Here is a 19,292-nt window from a genome sequence, read left to right on the forward strand (position 1 = left end):
AATTTTTTTTTCACTCATTTCAACATTGATTTCATACTTTATTCATTCTAATTGCGCCGTCAAGTTACCCGACTGCTCGCATATTTTGAGTAATTTTTTTTTTTTTTTTTTCTTTTATAATTCTCATTCCGCACGTCTGGCAAGTAAAAATTCCATGTAACACACAGATTACAATCGACCTTCTTTTTAGCTTACAATCATATATATATATATATATATATACATATATGATATATATATATATATATATATATATATATATATATATATATATATATATATATATATGTCAGTGATGTATGCATATGTCGAGTTTCATGTTTATTCGCGCTAAACATTTGCGCTTCGCGTATGAAAAATTCCACGGAGAAATTGTCTACAGTAATGTTCATTAATGCCTCGGGCTATCGGCTAACTTGTTTTCGGTCCGAAAGAAAATGCAAGTTCGTTTCTATACGAATTATGTGACAATGACTTACCAATCTTTCACGTCGGTTGCATCGCCAGTAATCGTCACGTAATTCGCATAGAATCGAGTTCGCATTTTGCTTCGGACCGAAAACAAGTTAGCCGAAATCCCGAAGTATTAACGAACATTACAGTACACAAAGCTCGTTTGTATAAAGTCACGAACCTGGATAATCCGGACAATCTTGTTCCCGGGAAATTAATTCATCAATTCGCAATTTTCATTCCTATGGTTTTTATCTTGACGTAAGATGTACCGCAAAGCTGTGATAAAAAGATGTGTTACATAATGTTGAGGGAAAAATTTTCAACCCAAGCTGCAATAAAAATGTGACGTTCAAATGTACATTATACGTATATATTCAAAATGGCGAGATAGAGATTTGCCTGCGGCGATTTTTTTAACGAAGATACAATAATAAGAAGAGGCAAAAAAAAAAAAAGACGGATTCATTGAATTCAGATATATATTTGAATAGCTGAGCCCGGCGGGTATGAAAAATTTGTTTTAAACACCGGCCTCTGAAACTCGTACAAGGATAATTCACGCACATAGATACGTACACATATTGTTATAAAATATATATCACGCAGGTTCATGCATAAAGGATTTCCGGACTTTTTTCAGTCCGAAGGTCGGCTGCTGGGTGTCTTCCGGGAGAGGGATTTTCGGGGGTTGGGAAGTTGGCGGTATGTATAATGCCAAAGCGGGTAACAACATCTGGTCATACTTGATTAGCATCCCAAACGCCGAATTCGTAATCACTCGTTTTGCATATACGCAACTATATACGTACGTAGTATAAAGTCCCTTGACTTTCTTCTCGTTAAATTTTCACCCCCTCTTTACTCCGTCCTTCTTCGCCGCGCATTGCGTTCAAACTTTCGCGATAAATCTTGCCCAGCGCGTTCAAAAAGCAAGAAAGAATAAAAAAAGAAAAAGTAAAAGGGAAAAAGTACAGTAGAAATTGAAAAGGGATCATCCCCAGTGTCAAATTAAGGGCGATGCGACGACCGCGAGATTTGATTTTCAACGGTGTAATTCGATTTTCACATTTTAATCCTTTATTGCTTCCAACTCTGCTCTGACCTTATGCTATTTTTCTCAAATTTCTCGTGTCATGCTTAATTGTTTCATTCGTTTTGTTTTTTTTTTTTTTTTTATCATTTCCCTACCCATCCCTCGCTTTTTCTCTCTCAATCCCTGCTGTGTGCTTCGCGCGCCAATTTTCGAGAAAACTGTACATCAGAGTTAGAGGCAGAAAAAATCGTTATTGCCTCCTATCCCCCCCCCCCCCCCCCCCCCCTCAATCTGCACCCTGGTGAATCTGTTAAATCTTGCCTGACATCGCGTATATGCTGGGTTATATTACAGCCAGCTGGTCTACCTCTCGAAATCTCGGCTCCGTGAAAAAATTCCAAGAAGCGTCTAAATCGACTTACCGTTTTCTCATCTAAATAAGACGCGGGGATAGATAAAAAAAAAAAAAAAAAATACAATTTTTACTTGGTTACTTTTTTTTTCCCCCTTCATCCCGATAGATTTCCGAACAAGTAGTTTTTCGGAGACACGAACAAGTTGGTGAAATTTCAAAATTTTCTCGACTGACGTGAAATTTCTTCCACACGTGTCTGTAAAATTTTACTATACGATAATTTTTCTGTCTGTTTACGATTGATTGTATTCACTGAGTTCTTGGATATTGATTTTATAATTTATTTCAATTTCATATTTTGTTTGTTGGATGAAAAAAGAACCTTCGAAGTTATTCGAAAGAGGAATTTTAATGCTTGACGAGATTTTTTTTTTGAATATAATGTACGACGTATAAGGTCTGAAAACATCGCCGTGGGATTCAACGCAATAATTTATAGGTACTTACAATTAAGTTACCGTGCAGCGAAAAGTTGGCTATAAGAAACGTATTTTTCACCGAAGAAAGAAAGTAACGTACGAGGTTGGTGAGTCAAGAATCATTACTTCTCGCTTATTTCAGTAAAGTAAAACAAAGTAGCAGAGAAAAAAGTCTATCAATTCTTAATTTCAAATCTTTTATAGTCTCATTTTGTTGAGAAGACTATTATCTACAATCCTGCTAAGGACCTCTTTTCATGATGTTGGTATCTATAAATATTCAAGTTTTCAAGATTGCACTAACATTGAATCTGATTTAACAAAAATTGTTTTCATTGAATTTTTGAACACTAGTTTCCCCTTCAACAAAACACGGATTCATAAATTGAAATCAAACAAATCTACCAAATTCCCAACCATTTGACATAGATTCAAAATGAAAAATTTCTATACCTAAATTCTTGTTTACAATTATATTTATTGGTTTTCTACCACCTAGTACGAATTATATACAAATTTAACGTATTTTCAATGTCAAATTATCTCGTAGATAATCGATCAATGGCGTATGATATTGAATCCGCAATTTAAACTGAAAAAATAACCTTTGTACAAGTGCATGATACATTCTACTTGATTGATGATTTGTTTAGTTCAAATGAAACGTAACAGAATCTACTAAATCAACTCAGATCAATGCAATGGTTACTCGATTCTATTCTTCTGTTCTAACAAGTAAACATTGGCCAAGTAGTATACAAATAATCCGAGACGTTTAGTCCCCAAAATAATTACTCGATTCAAGTAAAGTTCACAAAAATTAAAGTACTTTTATTGAAAATAATGAAAAATTTTGGTGATTCAGAATGCTTCGATTATTTCAATACTGACTTGCAAATATATCAACTTGTTGTTGAAAGAAGAAGAATTGAATCAAACAACACCGTTGCATCGATCTGAATAAATTTATTAAATTCCAACAGGTCTCATTGAAATCGAACAAATTATTGAATTAGGAAACAAGCGTAAAAGAATCAAGTAAACAAAGTTTACTCGTAAAAATTCAATTTCTTTTTCCAGTTCACGTAATTCGCATCCGCAGCAAAAAACCTGCAGGTATCTCCGATATTTCGTTATTTTCCCCGTCTGCCCGTATTACATGTCACATTCACGAATTCGAATTTTTATTACGATTTTATAGAGTAAATGATCGGTTATCGAAATTGCGGCGAGCGTCCTGCACACACACACACAAACACACACACTCACTTGATCGGGAGATAGATGAAACGGAAGAGCGAAGAGAGGAGAGATAAAAAGCGAAGGGACGGGCGTACGCCCGGCTGCTTCTATACGCTCGAGAGCAAATTGGATTGGATTCCGGGCAAGCCAATTGCAGCGGTGGAAAGATACAAGTGGTACGTTATTGTTTATCGATTGGTATTTGGCCCTAATGGGTAAGGGGCGAAGGGCGGGGGGGAAGGTTTCGCGAACTGCAAGAATTCAGTGACACGAGAATCCTCCCCCCCCCCCCCCCCCCGGCCAAAAAATTCGAACAAGACCTTGTTACGAATTGGGTAGTTACAAAAAAGCTCGACAAAAGAACAAACGATTTTATAATATTAGATTGGCTCTGGTCTTTACGTTATTGCAGTGTTTCAGGGAAGGTGGCGGCGCGGAGGGTGGGGGGGGGGGGGGGGATGTTTTATGACATAATCACGATTTGACTCGTAATTTCTACGTTCTCAAACACGGATATTCGCCGAATGAATCGCGGGGTAACGGAGAAAATAATTTTTGGGCTACGTGGCGTTCTTTTTTTTTTTTTTTTTTTACGTAAACTTCAAACTTGAAAAGAAAGAAAAAAAAAACGAATCGTTCGTTTAAATATTGCTTTTTTCAGTCACGCGTGAAATCGTCTCGGTGAAATAAATAATCACAGCCACTTTAATATCCGGGACATGAAAACCACTGTTGAGCAATATATTATATCATTGCTGCACCGACATCGAATGACACTGATAGTTACAAAAAAAAAAAAATATACTACGAGTGGTCGTTAAAAATAATGGTAACACGTGCTTGATTTTATGGTTACAGCTATTCTACACAAAACCGACCTACGTATGACCCTCGCCATCGGTGACTTTTGTAAGTTTAAAGTGTGTGTGGAGTGTGCAAAAAAAAAAAAATTAATAATAAATTTTCTTTCACAGAGTTTTCCAAAAAATATTTCAACTCAGTGGAATATGAATTCTTGCACACTGTACACCAGAAATGGCCAACTTGTTCAGACCCGACATCTTCTGTTTACTGTCCAGTCTCTGTGCCATTTAGGTACCAATCGCAAATATTTACCACAGAATTGAATGAAATATTTTTGATCAAAGTCGTGTATTTTTCTTTGTTTTGTCTCGATCGACTTGCCCAATTAATAGCTACGATCGATACTATACTTGAAAATAAATAAAATCGAATATGGCGAAGGTCAGACGTGGGTGGTTTTCGGGTGGAATGCCTCGTACATTTTTTCTGCTTATCGTAGGAAATGAAAATAGTTACGACGACTGTATGTATAGTAAAAAAAAAAACTTGACATTTTTCTCGGTATTATTGCAGGCGCGTTTCAGTCTCATGCCGTTGTAATTAGGGCCAACTTGCCAAGAAAAAAAAAAACAACAACGAAGAGCAGCGCGATCAAAATCCGACCTGCAGTGCGGATAAAAATTCGTGCCGTGCCTGGTGAGGAGAAAATTGATACAAAAACGTCCGCGTAATTTTTCTTGTGACATTGAATCACTCGGAATCATTCGTTTGTTGTCAAGTGTCGGTGCTTGAGATTTTTCAGTAGAAAGAACGAGACACACAGCGACGTGAGATAAACTCTAAAGAATCGCTCGATACATCATTTCACGAACAGTGATCATTACCGTTGATGAAACTTACGAAATGACCGAGCTTGGAAAATGAATTTTTTATCGAAGAAATCCATTCACCGATCACAACGAGGCGTTAAAACAATCTTAATTTTGCGAGGAGGCTGCGTCTGCGATGGGAAGAAAAAAAAAAAAAAAAAATATCGCTCCTACCGGATCCTGCATCGCGGGTGGTGAGGTTTATTAAAGAGGTTATATCGTCTAGCCGTCTATTATACTCACCCAATTCCGGACCGCAGACCCTCGGTATGATTTCCAAAATGGCGCTGCAGGATGGATCCTCGAAGCACAGCTGCCGCGCCAGAAGGCAGTTCAAAATCGCCACAGCCGTCTTAATGTTCGGTCCTGAAACAGGACACAAAATGGCGTCAGCTTCAAGCCGCTTCCCCTCATTTTCTTGCCTCGAATTTCTCTGGCAATATTTGACGAAAAATTTCGCATCGTCCATTTTTTTTTTTTTTTCTCGATTACAACCAGGTGAAACGATTATTTATTTTAAATACCAACCGCTGAAAACTTGGAGAAATGGTTAGACTGATCGATTTGAAGAAACAAACTTAACTCGTCCGAATGGCATATTGCAGATGTCCGGAAAATTATACGTTTGAGAGAGTTTCCATTAGTTGAATGGAATTCCACAACTGTGTTTGTCTCGCGTTTCCTGCAGTTACCCTTCAAGCCTATCTACAGTCTCGTCTAAAACTGTCGCAATCAATCACAGCGAATATTCTCCTCGCAGAAATTGAAATAAAGCATAATAATAATAATAATAATAATAATAATGAGCAGCGCAGTATCGTCTCCCGAAGCTTTAAGGCTCTAACAATAAATTAATTCTCATGAGAATTCAATTTCGTTCAGGTGATTCGTCCTTCAAGTCGAGGCGAAGTAAACCTCTTGACAGAAGGCGGACTGTTTTAAATTGAGTTGATATTTCTTTTTGTTATTTTCACGGTAGAATTTTGCAAAATAATCGTAACATACGGTCTTAAGTAAATACAATCGCGTGGACAGTGAAGTTGTGTTAAAAAAACGCCGCTAGCTTCCTTTTTACTTGGAAGCAACCGGAAACTAGACGTTATCTAAATTTGAACTTTTTGCGTCTGTTGGCCAAAACGGCGACACGATGCCGATCTTTCAAGGTCTACGCGATAAGAAATATGTTACAGCACGACGATTTTTGTAAAATTCCGTAAAGAAACTGAGCAGTGATTAAACATTTTCACACTTAATTTAAAAGGAACTATTCACAGGGTATGAGACACCTCCTGGACTTGAGATAAAAACTCTATACTTTGTTAGTTAGTATTCTTACATTGACGATAGATAACGTTAGGACCTTCTTCCAACGAAACAGAGAAAAAAAATATTGCCCCAATCTGAAGTATTCTGTAACGAGCACATATGTCCCATTGAATTTCTACGTCTGGCCCATTTCCGCAATCGGAAAGTCGATTTCACGAACCTTTTCTATATTTTCCGGGCGAAAAGACAGCAGATGCGTCAAGGCGGTCGTTGTAAGCGTAACGAAAACCGCCGGAGCGTTTAATAATTTTCTCGTATTCTCGGATTCTCTTTAAACCGCAAGGAACCCCCAGCGGCCCTATTTTCATTCTATCCGATTCGATCACTTCCCTACGATACTGCAAACCCAGCGATATTCCACACGTGTGTGTGTCCTCGGATCGCGATGAAGTTATGCTTTGTTTTTCGCTCTATTTCCACCGCTTTTCCATTTTCCGATGGGCTGAGGGGGGGAGTACAGACTTCGCAAGGGTTTCTCTGTACCATACCTCGTATACCTACCTTAGCCATGGAGGATATAATTAAATATATATCTATCCGTTCGTGTCCGGGAAGCAAGAGGAGAAATATACTTGACTGGATTTTTCTACGCCATTTTACGCTGCCGCGAGCCCTGCAGCGGGTGTAATTATATTATATGGATCTGGTAAGCCAAAGTTTTCCCAGGATTATTGGCCCCGGCTATACGTCTCTCTCACTCTTTCTCAACTCGCTTCGAGAGTTACGGATCTCGTAATCTGCTAATCCGGTAATACCCATCAACGCCAATAACGAGGAACCTTCGGCGTTTCGGTCAGTTGGCACAATATGGCGAACATCTGCAGTTACGTAGTAACTCCGAGTCTTGTGAGATGAGAATTCTCTCGATGCTCCTTTTTTTAACGAACACGCGGCGTGATTTACGTCTTATCAATCGATGTACGAGTTGGAAATTTTTTATATTCGCACACGTGAATTTCCGCAGCGTTTATACTTGTCCGAAAATTTACCATGAACGCGGGCGATAAGTCTGCACCATGCAGCAGTGTAAACTGAACGTGCCTAGCTATCGCTGGCGTGAGCAAGCGACTCTTATAAGTACAGCATTATAAGTCTGCAGGAGGAAAATCGATCCTGCGGTATAACTGCAACGGGGTTGAATCCCGCCGCGTGCATATTACAGTAATGATCAATCCGTCCTTTGTCAGTGCGGGGCGATGTATTTAGGTATGCAGGCAATTATGGCATGCAGAGATTCATGCCGGAAGCAGCCGTGATCATGAAAGTTGGGTTTATCTTGATGGGGTATAATATAATAGAGCGTTCATTCACCCTGAGAGGACGAGTCCCCTCGGGCGGTGCGGAAAGTTTCAAATAGGTACAATGGGACGAAAAATGTACGGTGTAACGAGACGAAACAACGAGAGAACTTGAAATCAAAATTTGAACTAACGTAACGAAGATAAGTTTTGAAAATATTGTAGGATGATAAGAAAAAAGTATAACGAGGGGAAGAAAAATGCATGACAGAGATTGAGAAAATGATAGTTGATGGCAGAGGAGACGGTAAGCGCCTCGAGGTAAGAATGTACATCTGCGTCGATGAATATTTAAAAAAGTGCCGACGAAATTTACCCCCCCCCCCCCCCCCCCTCCCCCACACACTGAATATTACTAAATCGAGGTTATTTCCTTCAGGAACAATTACGATTACCCACGAACGAGCCTTTGCAGTCTTGCGCGTGTCGTTGAAAAATTCACCGGCTCAAGACGGTCTATTCCGCTTACGATACATTTACTTGAGTCTCGCACGGTAGTCGAGGGTAGAAATTGAACGATTCTCGAGGTGAGAACCGGCAGGAAACGACGAAACTCGCGACGGTAGATCGAGCCTGCAACTGCGCATGCGCGAGCTTGTGTTCGTACAGGTTGGCCACCTTAAGATTTATCTGTCAAACTCGGCTCGTAGAGATTACGTAGGCGTCACGAATTTTTTCGAGTCAAGAAGATCTTTATCGCGTTATTTCAATTGGACGCGGGAGAGATTGGTTGAGAGTGGAGAGAAACAAAGATGGTTGACAATAAAATTTATCCCGCGGGAAAATGATCAACGAGGGAATCAAGATCTGACAGAACGAGGAGACACTGGGAGGAGAAAAAAACTTGGGCACTTGATCAAGTTGGCTAACTTCGCTTAATTACGTTACCGCCCCTTTCCAATTCATCCGTCGTGTTTCATTCTTTCCCTTCTCACCGAAAAAACAAGCCTCGAGCTCGGATGCGAAATGGTATCTGTTACACGTGCGGTTTTTCAATTTAGTAGAGGGATAAAATACCGCTGTGTTGGTAAATACTTTGAATAAAAGCACGCGATTCCAATCGTTGAAAGAATTTTTTAACGAGGTTGAAAAGTACTGTCTAACAATAAGTAATAGTAAAGTGTCCGATTGCCACGACACAGAAAGTTTTTGCATTAGAGTAAAAACAAAAATCTTATCTTTTTAAATTTTAATTTTCGATGTCATTGTTTCTGTAATGACAAATACAATAGCGGATTAAACTTATTGAATACAGAGAACTGTTATCAACATTCAACTTTCATGTTCCTAATAGATGCCTAACAGAATGCTTGTAACAAACACACTGAATAGCTTGATGTATATAATTCAAATCTTTACCACATCAGGACAAAATCTAAACGTCGGTGAAGCTTTGCCAAGTCGAGTGTAGAATTTAAAGCATTATGCCCATCATTGTAATACTATTAATCGCAACTAAACGCCTTGGCTATTTTAGTTTATATTATATATTGTTTAATTGGGCGTGTCCCGTCGATGTGAAATGAATGCATAAATAAATATAGACTCGATACGCTTATAAGCATCGTCTTTGTCTCCGCGACGATGTATCATCCATTTGTTACCGACGACGCTGCTTTCCAGACACGCGATTATAGATGCAGCTTTCAATCGGGTATTCATAGCGATGCGCACAGGTGGAAATACGGAGAGGAGATCCCTCCGCATCCTCGAAGCTTTCTACGCGGGGTGTAAAGACGTGGAAGAAGATCGAAAGTGACGTCTCGTCCCCGAAAACCCGTTGGAAAAAGCATTACGAAACGACACTCGAGCTGCTCCCCGCGGTGTGATGCTGGCGGGTACAGATAACGTTGACCCGACGTGAACTGAAGCGTGAATAAAACCGGCCGACAGCAATGCGGAAGGGGAGCCGAGAGCCTCGGGATGCGGAAGACAGAGCCGAGTTGAGGGGCTGTCGGGTGTCACCGAGAAGACCGATTAGAAATTTTCCGGCCACGCGACACCCTAATCGCCTTAATCGATAGGCTCCGTAACAAGCCGGTTTCTAGACCCTCCGACAGCTTATGCTACACAATCAGTATGTACATCACTGTGTCCAACTGCCTTCCTGACCCAAAGCCACAATTACAACCTGCCAGATCTGGGGATCGGGCTGGATATTACACGCGAAATTGTTTCACTTTGCCACGCCGTAACGCGTCCACTTCAATCCCAAACCCCAATTCCTGACCGAAGCGTAGGATTTTAGCAGTCTAAATGGTCGAAACTCCGAAGCGTCGAAACATTAACAAATTTTTCACATACTCAGACCCTGTTTATACCACGAGGAAACGGTGAAACTTTGCAGATTTAACAGCCGACTGCGCATGCGCGAGCTTTTAGCAATTAGTCGGATTTTCGTGCAGACTAACCAACCTCGAGCTTCAACTGTCAAACTCGGAGCCCTGCGGAGGTTATGTAAGTGACGTGAACTTTTTTAGCCTAAACAGATCTCGAATAGGCGATTTTGCGGTTCGGGAAGGCTCGGCAAACTTTTTTCTGTCAACCGACTGACGACTGTTGACTGTTGTAGGACTCATCGTGACGACGTAATTTCAAATCGCCATTCCAAGCTGAAAAGTTTGACACTTATGTCTCGTTTTGGGTAAGTTGGCTGACCTGCTTTACAGACGAAAATATTACCGCTGTACGATCTCACCGACTAGTAGAGTTCGACTATTTTGCGCACGCGCAGTCGATCAATCAGCCTGGTAAGTCTCACGATTTCCTGTCGGTAAAAGCTGCTTGTTTCTGTTTCGTCAGATTTCGCTTTCATTTCGGAAAATTTAGGTCCTTTATACAGTCCCAAGAATTAACAACTGCCACCTTCCGGATCAGTCGATAACTAACCTGGTTCTTGATGGTTGCGGATTGAGAAGTTGCTCAAAGAGTATTACGAGCATCATCCAAGGATCAGGTAAGTTTCAGCAGCAAGTTGGAGTATCCGAGGTATAATTATGGTTATTAAAGAGCTGCAGAGAATACCCATGAGAAAATTTCTTATGCAAAGGAAAGCGGAGATTAATCGGTGAAGATTATCCGGCCGGTTATAGAAATCCGCGGATGAGAGGTGAATTTCGGCTGGTGGGTTAGATCTCGTGTTCGAAGTCTCGAGCGAGCCTTTACCTCGTGGCTTCGGGGGTTTGTTTTCGGGTAAACAAACAATCAGCGGCATTGTGTATCATGGCCGTAAGGACGAACAATAGAAGCTGTGCAGGATAACTAAGGAGTTAGGTGAAACAGTACGGCAAAGAAAGGTTGACTCGAGGCGTGGAGAATAAAATAGAAACAAGATAAAAATTTTGCAAAGAAGCGAGAGGGCGGGGGTAAAATTTGTCACGTGGTGGGAGATGAAAAAATTGTAAAATATATTCCCAACTTTCAGGTCCTCTCGACCCTCGATTTATGCAGTAACGAATTCCTCCCACGAGATATCCGAGCCGAACTGAGCAGGCCAGCGTTAAACTTTTCCGCAACTTTTAGCGGCGGCGAGCCGGTTTCGCCTCTCGCCCCTTTCACGTGAAAAATTAACTTACTGCCCGCACGTGCATCTCGAATTTATAATTTAATGTACGCACCCTGCAAAGTTCCTCTAACGCGTAATTAATTTGCCCCGCGGTTGTCGAATAATTATATGTATGAAACGGAAATGAACCTTTGGTTACCGCGCACGGTTCAACTCCGACTTGCATCATTTTGAAACAGGGATTTACGGGGCTAAAAAGGACCCGCCATTCCATACTCAACTATTTTTTCGTGTCAATTACGGAATTATATTCTGACCTTAACGCCCTTCTCCTCGCCGCTTGAGCGATCGTGCTGTAGATGCACAAAGATTTTCCGTATTCATTTATTCAAATTTTCACATGTTCACGCGGCGTCTGTGTGATAAATTTTCGAACCGTGGTTGAACGGTGCACCGTGGCAATATTATCGCAGATTCGAATCGGGTAGAGAATAGTGCGGATAATTAATCAAACAAATGCTGTCCGGTTGCGTTGAGCGTCGAGCGTTTTCTCTCCTTTTAAAATTTATTCCAACAGCCTCATCCGTCATTCGCGGTATACGTCAAGAAAAAAGGTGCCAAGGGAGCAAACGGAAACGGAAGAGAAGAGAGAGCGAGAGAGAGAGGGGGGAGTCGCAAAAAAACAAAAATGATGGAAAAAGACGGTGGGAGTTGACTCGTAGATTTTCGCGTCAACGTCTTCGCCGCGGTTTCTCTTATCACGTTGAAACGCCTCTCCAGCGATCCTCCGCTTAGCTCGATCCAATTTCTTCTGCATCGTGTCGATTAAGGGTCGTGAGGAGTAAGCTCGCTGGAATACGTTCTCCTCGCCTTCTTTGCACCTCCGTGAAATACCGTAATCTTTTGTTTTGTCTATAAACGATTTGCGCACGGATTCAAGAACGGCGAAAGTGAATCGGATAGTAGAAAAACTAGAAACAGGAGGTCGGGAGGTTTGTTTGAAATTTGCCTCTTAAGGGTTTATACCCAGTCAGGAGGCCGAAAAAAGCAATTTTGCAAGGATTTTTCATGAAGAGACATTTCAATTTATTGATATAAAAATTTACATAGATGCTGGGGTAAGATTGAAATTCATTCTGACATTTTTTATTTGTAATAGTAATGGATTTTATAGCTGCTAGAGCCGATCTTCGGGAGCACCTCTCAAAAAAAAAGGAGTCTTGCGGTAAGCGAGATATCTCTGGACTGGATCATCCAAAATGAAAAAACAAAAAAATATTTAGTTAATACAAGGTATTCGAAGGAATAAGCAAAATAATAATTTTTAACAAAACGGTGGCTACTTAATGAAAAAAAAAATCGACTTTCCTTCTCAAATTTCTCCTTAATTTGTTTATAAAATGGAAAACATTTATCGGCGAGAAAAAACCTTGGATCAAGGACTGAAAAATATATTCACAAAGCTTGTGTAAAAATTTGAGACTGATCGGTTCAGCCGCTTCCGAGAAATCTTGCTCACCGATTTTGAAAACATAATTTTGAGAAAAACGCGTTCAGAATTTCAAAAGCACTTTCTACGCTCCGGATCTTCTTTGCAAATGTGCGCGTAACTTCGACAATATTTGTCGGATCGACGTAAAATTTTCTGCGTATATACTTGAATATACGTACATTGCACAAATGAAATAAAAAAAAAATGGATTTTTGAAAAATCCCGACTGGATATAACCCTTTAACGCCAGCAGATAAGCAACCGAGGCTACATTTTCAATATGTAACGATGCAATGTGAAGTTCCGGTCGTCTGTTTTCCGATGTTGAGCGGCCAGTTTCGCAGATAACTCCCGGAATACGCAATTCCCATTAAATTCCTCGCAAACGACGAAATGCAATACGAATAAAAGAACAAATAAATGGATAAATAAACCGTGGTCCCCGCACTCGGGGGACGATCAGCAAACGGCGAATACAAACCTGCTTTGCTATCGCCATCGGATTAGGCACAAAGTTTAATTGATAAAGCGTGTACCGTTTGTCGTTGACACGCGCGCTAATTTGACAGATTTTCCCGCCGAGTTTGGTGCCCCCCCCCCCCCCCTTCTCTCTACTCCGCTTCCCTCATACATCATCCCTCTCCCTCTTTCCCCCCCACTACTCCCGCACTTTGGCTCAACCCGCTCATTTGTGCCGCGCTACACAGTTTTGCCTCTAACCTCTTCAATGCAGAATTTAACCCGCGGAGCTTGCTACAGGTACAAGCGTACACAATAAGTCCAAATTGTATTATGCCTGTACAACCTGCGTGCCTATGAAATGCGAAATTTCGAAGAATCGGCGAGTTGCCGCATATTGTACGATGCACACATATGTATATTTGACCTGAAAAATTTTCTAAAACTTTACTACAAGGTGTCTGACGTATGTAGGTACTTTCGGGTTCGGGTCTAAAATTGTTTCAATCCCAGAGGATGTAAACGACTCGGTTATACATACATATATACATGTATAATCTATATACACACACACGTAAGTGTGCCTTTTTCGGCAAAGCTTTATTTTGCACTCTGTGACGTATACGTTGTACAGTTTCTAACGTTGTTTTATATTTTTTAATGTTACTTTTTTCTCGCTTTCATGTACATTTTTTATGATCACACTGGTAGTCTCGCGTGACTATACGTGCGCAGGCCATCGCGGTCAGTCCGAGTCAAACACTAAATTCTAAAACTCGCTTTGTTTGCTCGTTAATTCCAAAGCGCAAAGTGAATTGAATAACGAAACACGCTTGTCCAGGTGCAAATTTTTCTAAATCTTATTACACAAAAACAAAGAATGTATCGTCACTATCTGGCAGGCGGATTGAAACGATGAACCGAAATAAATATGGCCGTCGTTCACACACTTGAATTTTTATTTCGATCGTGTAATTATTTCTACGGCTTACCAGTCGACCTGCGTAATCTTGCCCTATAAAGAATGATGGCAAGGATAGCCTGACAATGATGTCAACTTCGTCGGATACCTGGGAACTTAGCATTCAATTTTACAAAATTCGAGGATGCAGCGCCATCCAGCGACCGATATCCTGATTTAAGGGTCAACTTGTGCATTAACGTAAAATGGTAATCGTGTATCTCCATTATTTCAGCTTTGGTATTATTCACCTAATACAGAGTAAATTAAGAGTGAAACAATAAATTCACCTATCTGTAAATCAAGGGGGAAAAACTTTGTTGATTGTTATTTTCACCGCAATTTCAGCACAGAGGTCGAGGTTGATGATAAATACCCGCTGGCAAAGTATCGAGGATATTTATTCGCCTACGGGTAAGCTGTCGTACAAAATCGGTTGCCTTTCCTGTTCTCTCGTGCCCGCGGTGTGGATGCGCGGTAGTAATTGTAATCGACTATCGATCGATCTTCGGATCGAGCCTCTGCTCGCTCCAGCGGGAAAATAAGAGGAGAGAACGAGGGAACGAGGGAATTGGGCCTGGAGGTTCGGTTGTAAACCGTTTAAAACGGCAATAAAACGGGTACTTTTTGTCGGGGAAACTCCGACGCTTAAGCTCCTCCTCTCCGACGAGGAGAGGTGGGTGCGGGTATCCCGAGTCCAGACACGTCTTGAATATACGATAAAATTTTCCCCTAGATTTGGGTTCATCCCGTACGGGACTCGGGTGGGTCTCTCTATCTCTCTCTCTCTCTCTCTCTCTTTCTCCTCGTCGCAGCCGAATCCTTACGCCATACGGGAAGGGACTCTTCGGCAATATTTATATGCCCCAATTTTCCCCGCCCCCGCAGCGCCGAGTTTATGGATTTATATGGATCGCGGTAGGAGAACGGCGAGAGGAACGAACTGCCCCTATTTTCTCGGTCAAACAACAGAACGTCCTCGATTGACTTTCGTCCTCGACGTGCGGCGAAACTTTGAGTTACGAGTTTCGGGGGTTTCGGGGGCAGTTTTTCGCAGAAGAGAATCGAAATATTAACGTTCCGGAACAATCGCTACAGTTCCTCGACGGCCGAACGCCCGACGGCCATCCCTTTTTTTCGACCCCATCTTTTATTCTCAGACCTTTTCCATGGCCTCGGGGGTTGCAGGAGGGGGGGGGCGCCGGAAGAATACCGGTTAATTGGACGGCAACCTCGTCAACGCACCAAGGACCGTTTCACTCTTTCACGGGAATTCAATGTGTAATCATCTATTCAATTCGGCCGTTCCCATTTGTAGGCGGATTCTTTACATCTTGATCCTCGAGCCTCTGGTTTATGCGAGGGATAATTCTACCCAAGATGTGCAGAGCGCAGTTACCTCAATTTTTTAATCGTGTACAGTTTCGTTTATCCCGTTCAGTCGCACCCTGCGTCACATGGAAAGTTAATTCGCGTCTAAAACCATTGGATTTGGTACCAATTATTCGCGACTATCAAAAGTCGAACTCAATGTTCTCACTAAAATATTAATAATTTCAAATTATCCAATAACCCTAGTTAAGGATGCTACTGAACCGAATAGACACACTATATTAACGGTAACAATTTTGGTTTTATGACACGGTGAATACTTTGGTCGTTTTAAACCTCCAGAGATGACTTGTAGAATATTTTCCCGACTCTATTTCGCCTCCTTCGTACACACACACACACACACACACACACACACACACGCACACGAATTTTGCATGTCGGTTCGATTTCAATTTTCTCAGCAAACTCGCGGCTAAGGGGATACATTATACCTATAAGAGACGAGTAAAACCGATACTTCCAATAATTATTCAAAGTTTGCCTTTCAGCGAGCTGTGAGTGGTGGTGGTGGAGAAGGAGGACGTCCAGGAAGATGAAGGAGAGGACTTATCAGGCATTTTTCACGCTAGATCGGCCCAATTTTCCAAACCCCCCGCAACTATGAAACTAAGATTTCTCATCCTGTCGCGGCGGTCGTCTCTCTCCTCACTCTTAGTCATCCTCATCTTCCTCTACATCGAGTGAAAAGGGGGCAGGATTCTCCCCTCAAAGAGAGAAGATCTATGGCCAAAAAGCCAAGCATGTGTGTGCGTCTCTCAAGACGGTTGTTCCGCCCCTCTCATTCCCGGACTTTCTGGCTCGAACCAATCGAGGATGACCGGATATCCACACGCCGACGTTGTTTGCAACGGAGCAAACTGGAGATGAACACGCACCAAGAGAGCACAGAGTGCAGGGACGTCCAAAAGCTCGGAGTCAATAATTACTCAACCGCGGTCACGGGGCCGAGGTCACGGAAGGTTCGACCTTAGTGCCAGAGGAACGGATCTCTCTGCAAGTTTCAAACCGAGGAAGCTGGGAGCTGTTGGAGATACCCGCGCTCCGGAGGTGGCGCTGTACGTGTTTGCCTCCGTGTTTACCGTGAACTAGGGGTATGTCAGTTTTCAAAGTGGCACGCAAAACTCACATCAACCGAGAGTCGGAGAGCTTTTAATGCCGTGCAATATGCATACTATACGAGCGCATTAAAATTCCACACGTATAACGTGAGCAGACGCAGTAAATACGTCGGCCCTTATAAAACTGTTTCCAGGTTTATGAAAAGCTCATATCGTCAAGTGGAGGAATGTTATATAGGCGGGAGGGTACAGCTACTTGTGATTAACGGCTGTATATTAAACCGCAAATTGCCGTGGCGGCAATCCAACTCGTATAAATCAACCGGATCGATACTTTTTTTAAGGACCCAACCGTGCTAACACTAATTCGAATGTTGTGCAAAGCATATCTTAAGAACGACGTTCTTAAACAGGAAGACAAATTCGCATTGCGCTTACTCTGACAAATTCTACAGAACACCTGAAAGCCGTGCGAACATTGCGCGTCTGAGTTTCGTACGTACTTTACTTACAAATAGCCCCGGCACTTTGGACGGTTAAGGGTGGCTTCTTTTCAAGCTTTATACTCTTACCGAGCCGCAAGCTTACGACCTGGTTTTACATCTCTTTAGCCCATGACCAGACTTTTAAATACAAACGAAACGCAAGGTGACTCGATCGGTGAAGTCTATCCTTCTATTTATGGGCGAAGATTTTTGAATTCCGGACTATTCACGGTGAGAAAATTGGCCCACGGTGACCCGGTTCCAATACCAGATATCCTCGATCGGGATACCCGAGTCTCTCCATACATACAAATACGCCTGCAAATGATCATCCCGAACTCCGTACGCATTTCTGGGCACCGGTCCTCCCAATGTAATATCGTCGTGACGGATCCAAGTCCGTACCTACACGCCGGATATCCTTCCTCAGATTATAATACGCCGGGATTTCCAGGACTCGGCACGCCGCTGACCTCGAACCATGACCGCTCGAGAGATATTCCAGTGCCAGATGCACGCTCGAGGACATTAGCATGCAAGTGAAGAGGTCAAGAGGAGCAATTAGATAGAGACCATTTTTCACATTGGACGTATGTACGTATATATATGTGGAGAAGCGTTAATTGCACCCCTCCAATGATCTAAAAGTGCGCCAACTGTTTTCCTCCCGTTTATCTTTTCCCGCTATCCCAAGGTGGATTCGGTTCTCAAACTCGCGCGGAAAAATTCCTGGTTCAGAGGACGCGTCCGTCGCTTATGGCCGACGCTGATGAGTTATTAGTCTACGGTACGAGACTCGCTTAATGGGAGATTAACGGGGATTAGGGAGGAAGGGAGGTGTGAGGAGGAGAAGTCGGGGTCTGGGTCGCGTGGAAATTAGAAAATTACCCAAGGTATCTGACGGCACTGGTTTGCTGCAGGATCGATCGATCCCCAACGCGGCTGCAGTGCAGCAGAGAAAGGGAGAGTGTTGCGCTGCGAGGCTATCAAGGAAAGGTCACGCCGTAGGACAGGCTGATTTGAACGAAAGAAAAAACGAAAAACTCGACACACTCTTGGTCAGAAATAAAGAGACCCGAGTTTCACTGGATTCACATTTGATGGCGAGAAAAAAATATTACTCCTTTACAGATAACTTTGCACAATGTTGAAATCTTCAAGCTTGCACTTTAAGTGTTTCGAGTAATGTTACCATTGGAAAGAAAATTTTTTAGTCTATAGGTAATACATAAGTACTAATAGCATTTACAGTTATATCAAAGTTTCTACGTCGAGTGTAAAATATTTGGAAAATGCGTGTACGGGGTAGTTGAGAAAAATGACAAGCGCGTTTTGAAAAGGCTTTCATAAAAATACAATGTTGCTCAGAGTGTAGCAAAAACAAGTTTACGACATTTTTTTTCTGCCAACAATTGCCCGTTCATGTGAAACATCGAAACACGGATCTTCTCATTTTCTCCCAAGAGTATGTACAATTTTTTTTTAATCGAAATCGTTCCACATCTAATCGTAGCAGCATCCGACTCGATCGTTTGAGACTGGGGATTTCGGGTGCAAGAGCACCGGAGCGCCGAGTCCTCGTTCTAGATTCCCGCGGGAAGAATCGACGTTGATTACAGAGAAGAAGACTGCGACTGTGCAGGGAAAGTATCGTCCAACCCCGGTAACCCGAGTTTTATTCCTCGGTGCTTCATTCCATTTGAAATGCCGGGCGACTCGCAGAGTTCGATCGAGCATGATATAAACAGGGTTAATCTGGTTCGGACCAAACGCGAAATGTTTTTAAAATTTACATTTCAAAGCTTTGGAACCCCCGTGATTATCGCGTCTGCGTGTGATCCAATTGCCGGAGGTTGTTGGGAGGCTCGCGGGACTTTCAGCTGGCATCGAGCGAGGCGGACCTGAGTTACTTGGAGAGCATTATCAGCCGGCCTTTTCGCTGAACCTTTTTCTCGGTACTCACGCGACCCACCTATCAATCAACTCTCCGAGTCCCCGCCGATAACCAGGTAGAGCATTATCGCTCCCCCCACGCCGGTAACTTTTTCTCGATACAACGGTATCTGTGGCAGGAA

The 19,292-nt window shown here is 42.1% G+C and overlaps 1 protein-coding gene across 4 annotated transcripts in view; it reads right to left on the minus strand.

Annotated features, from left to right (window-relative positions):
• The window catches only part of LOC107226861, a 63,510-nt gene that overhangs the window by 35,309 nt on the left and 8,909 nt on the right, over positions 1–19,292 (minus strand). For all 4 annotated transcript variants that reach the window (XR_006904435.1, XM_046740246.1, XM_046740245.1 and 1 more), the window contains exon 2: positions 5,482–5,604. Coding sequence is in view for 3 of the 4 variants with exons in the window: in XM_046740246.1 (XP_046596202.1) it covers positions 5,482–5,604 (123 nt within the window). In the remaining variant the exon portion in view is untranslated. The remainder of the gene's footprint in view (positions 1–5,481; positions 5,605–19,292) is intronic.

Source organism: Neodiprion lecontei, chromosome 5 (genome assembly GCF_021901455.1).
Source record: "Neodiprion lecontei isolate iyNeoLeco1 chromosome 5, iyNeoLeco1.1, whole genome shotgun sequence".
Taxonomy (NCBI): Eukaryota; Metazoa; Arthropoda; class Insecta; order Hymenoptera; family Diprionidae; genus Neodiprion; species Neodiprion lecontei.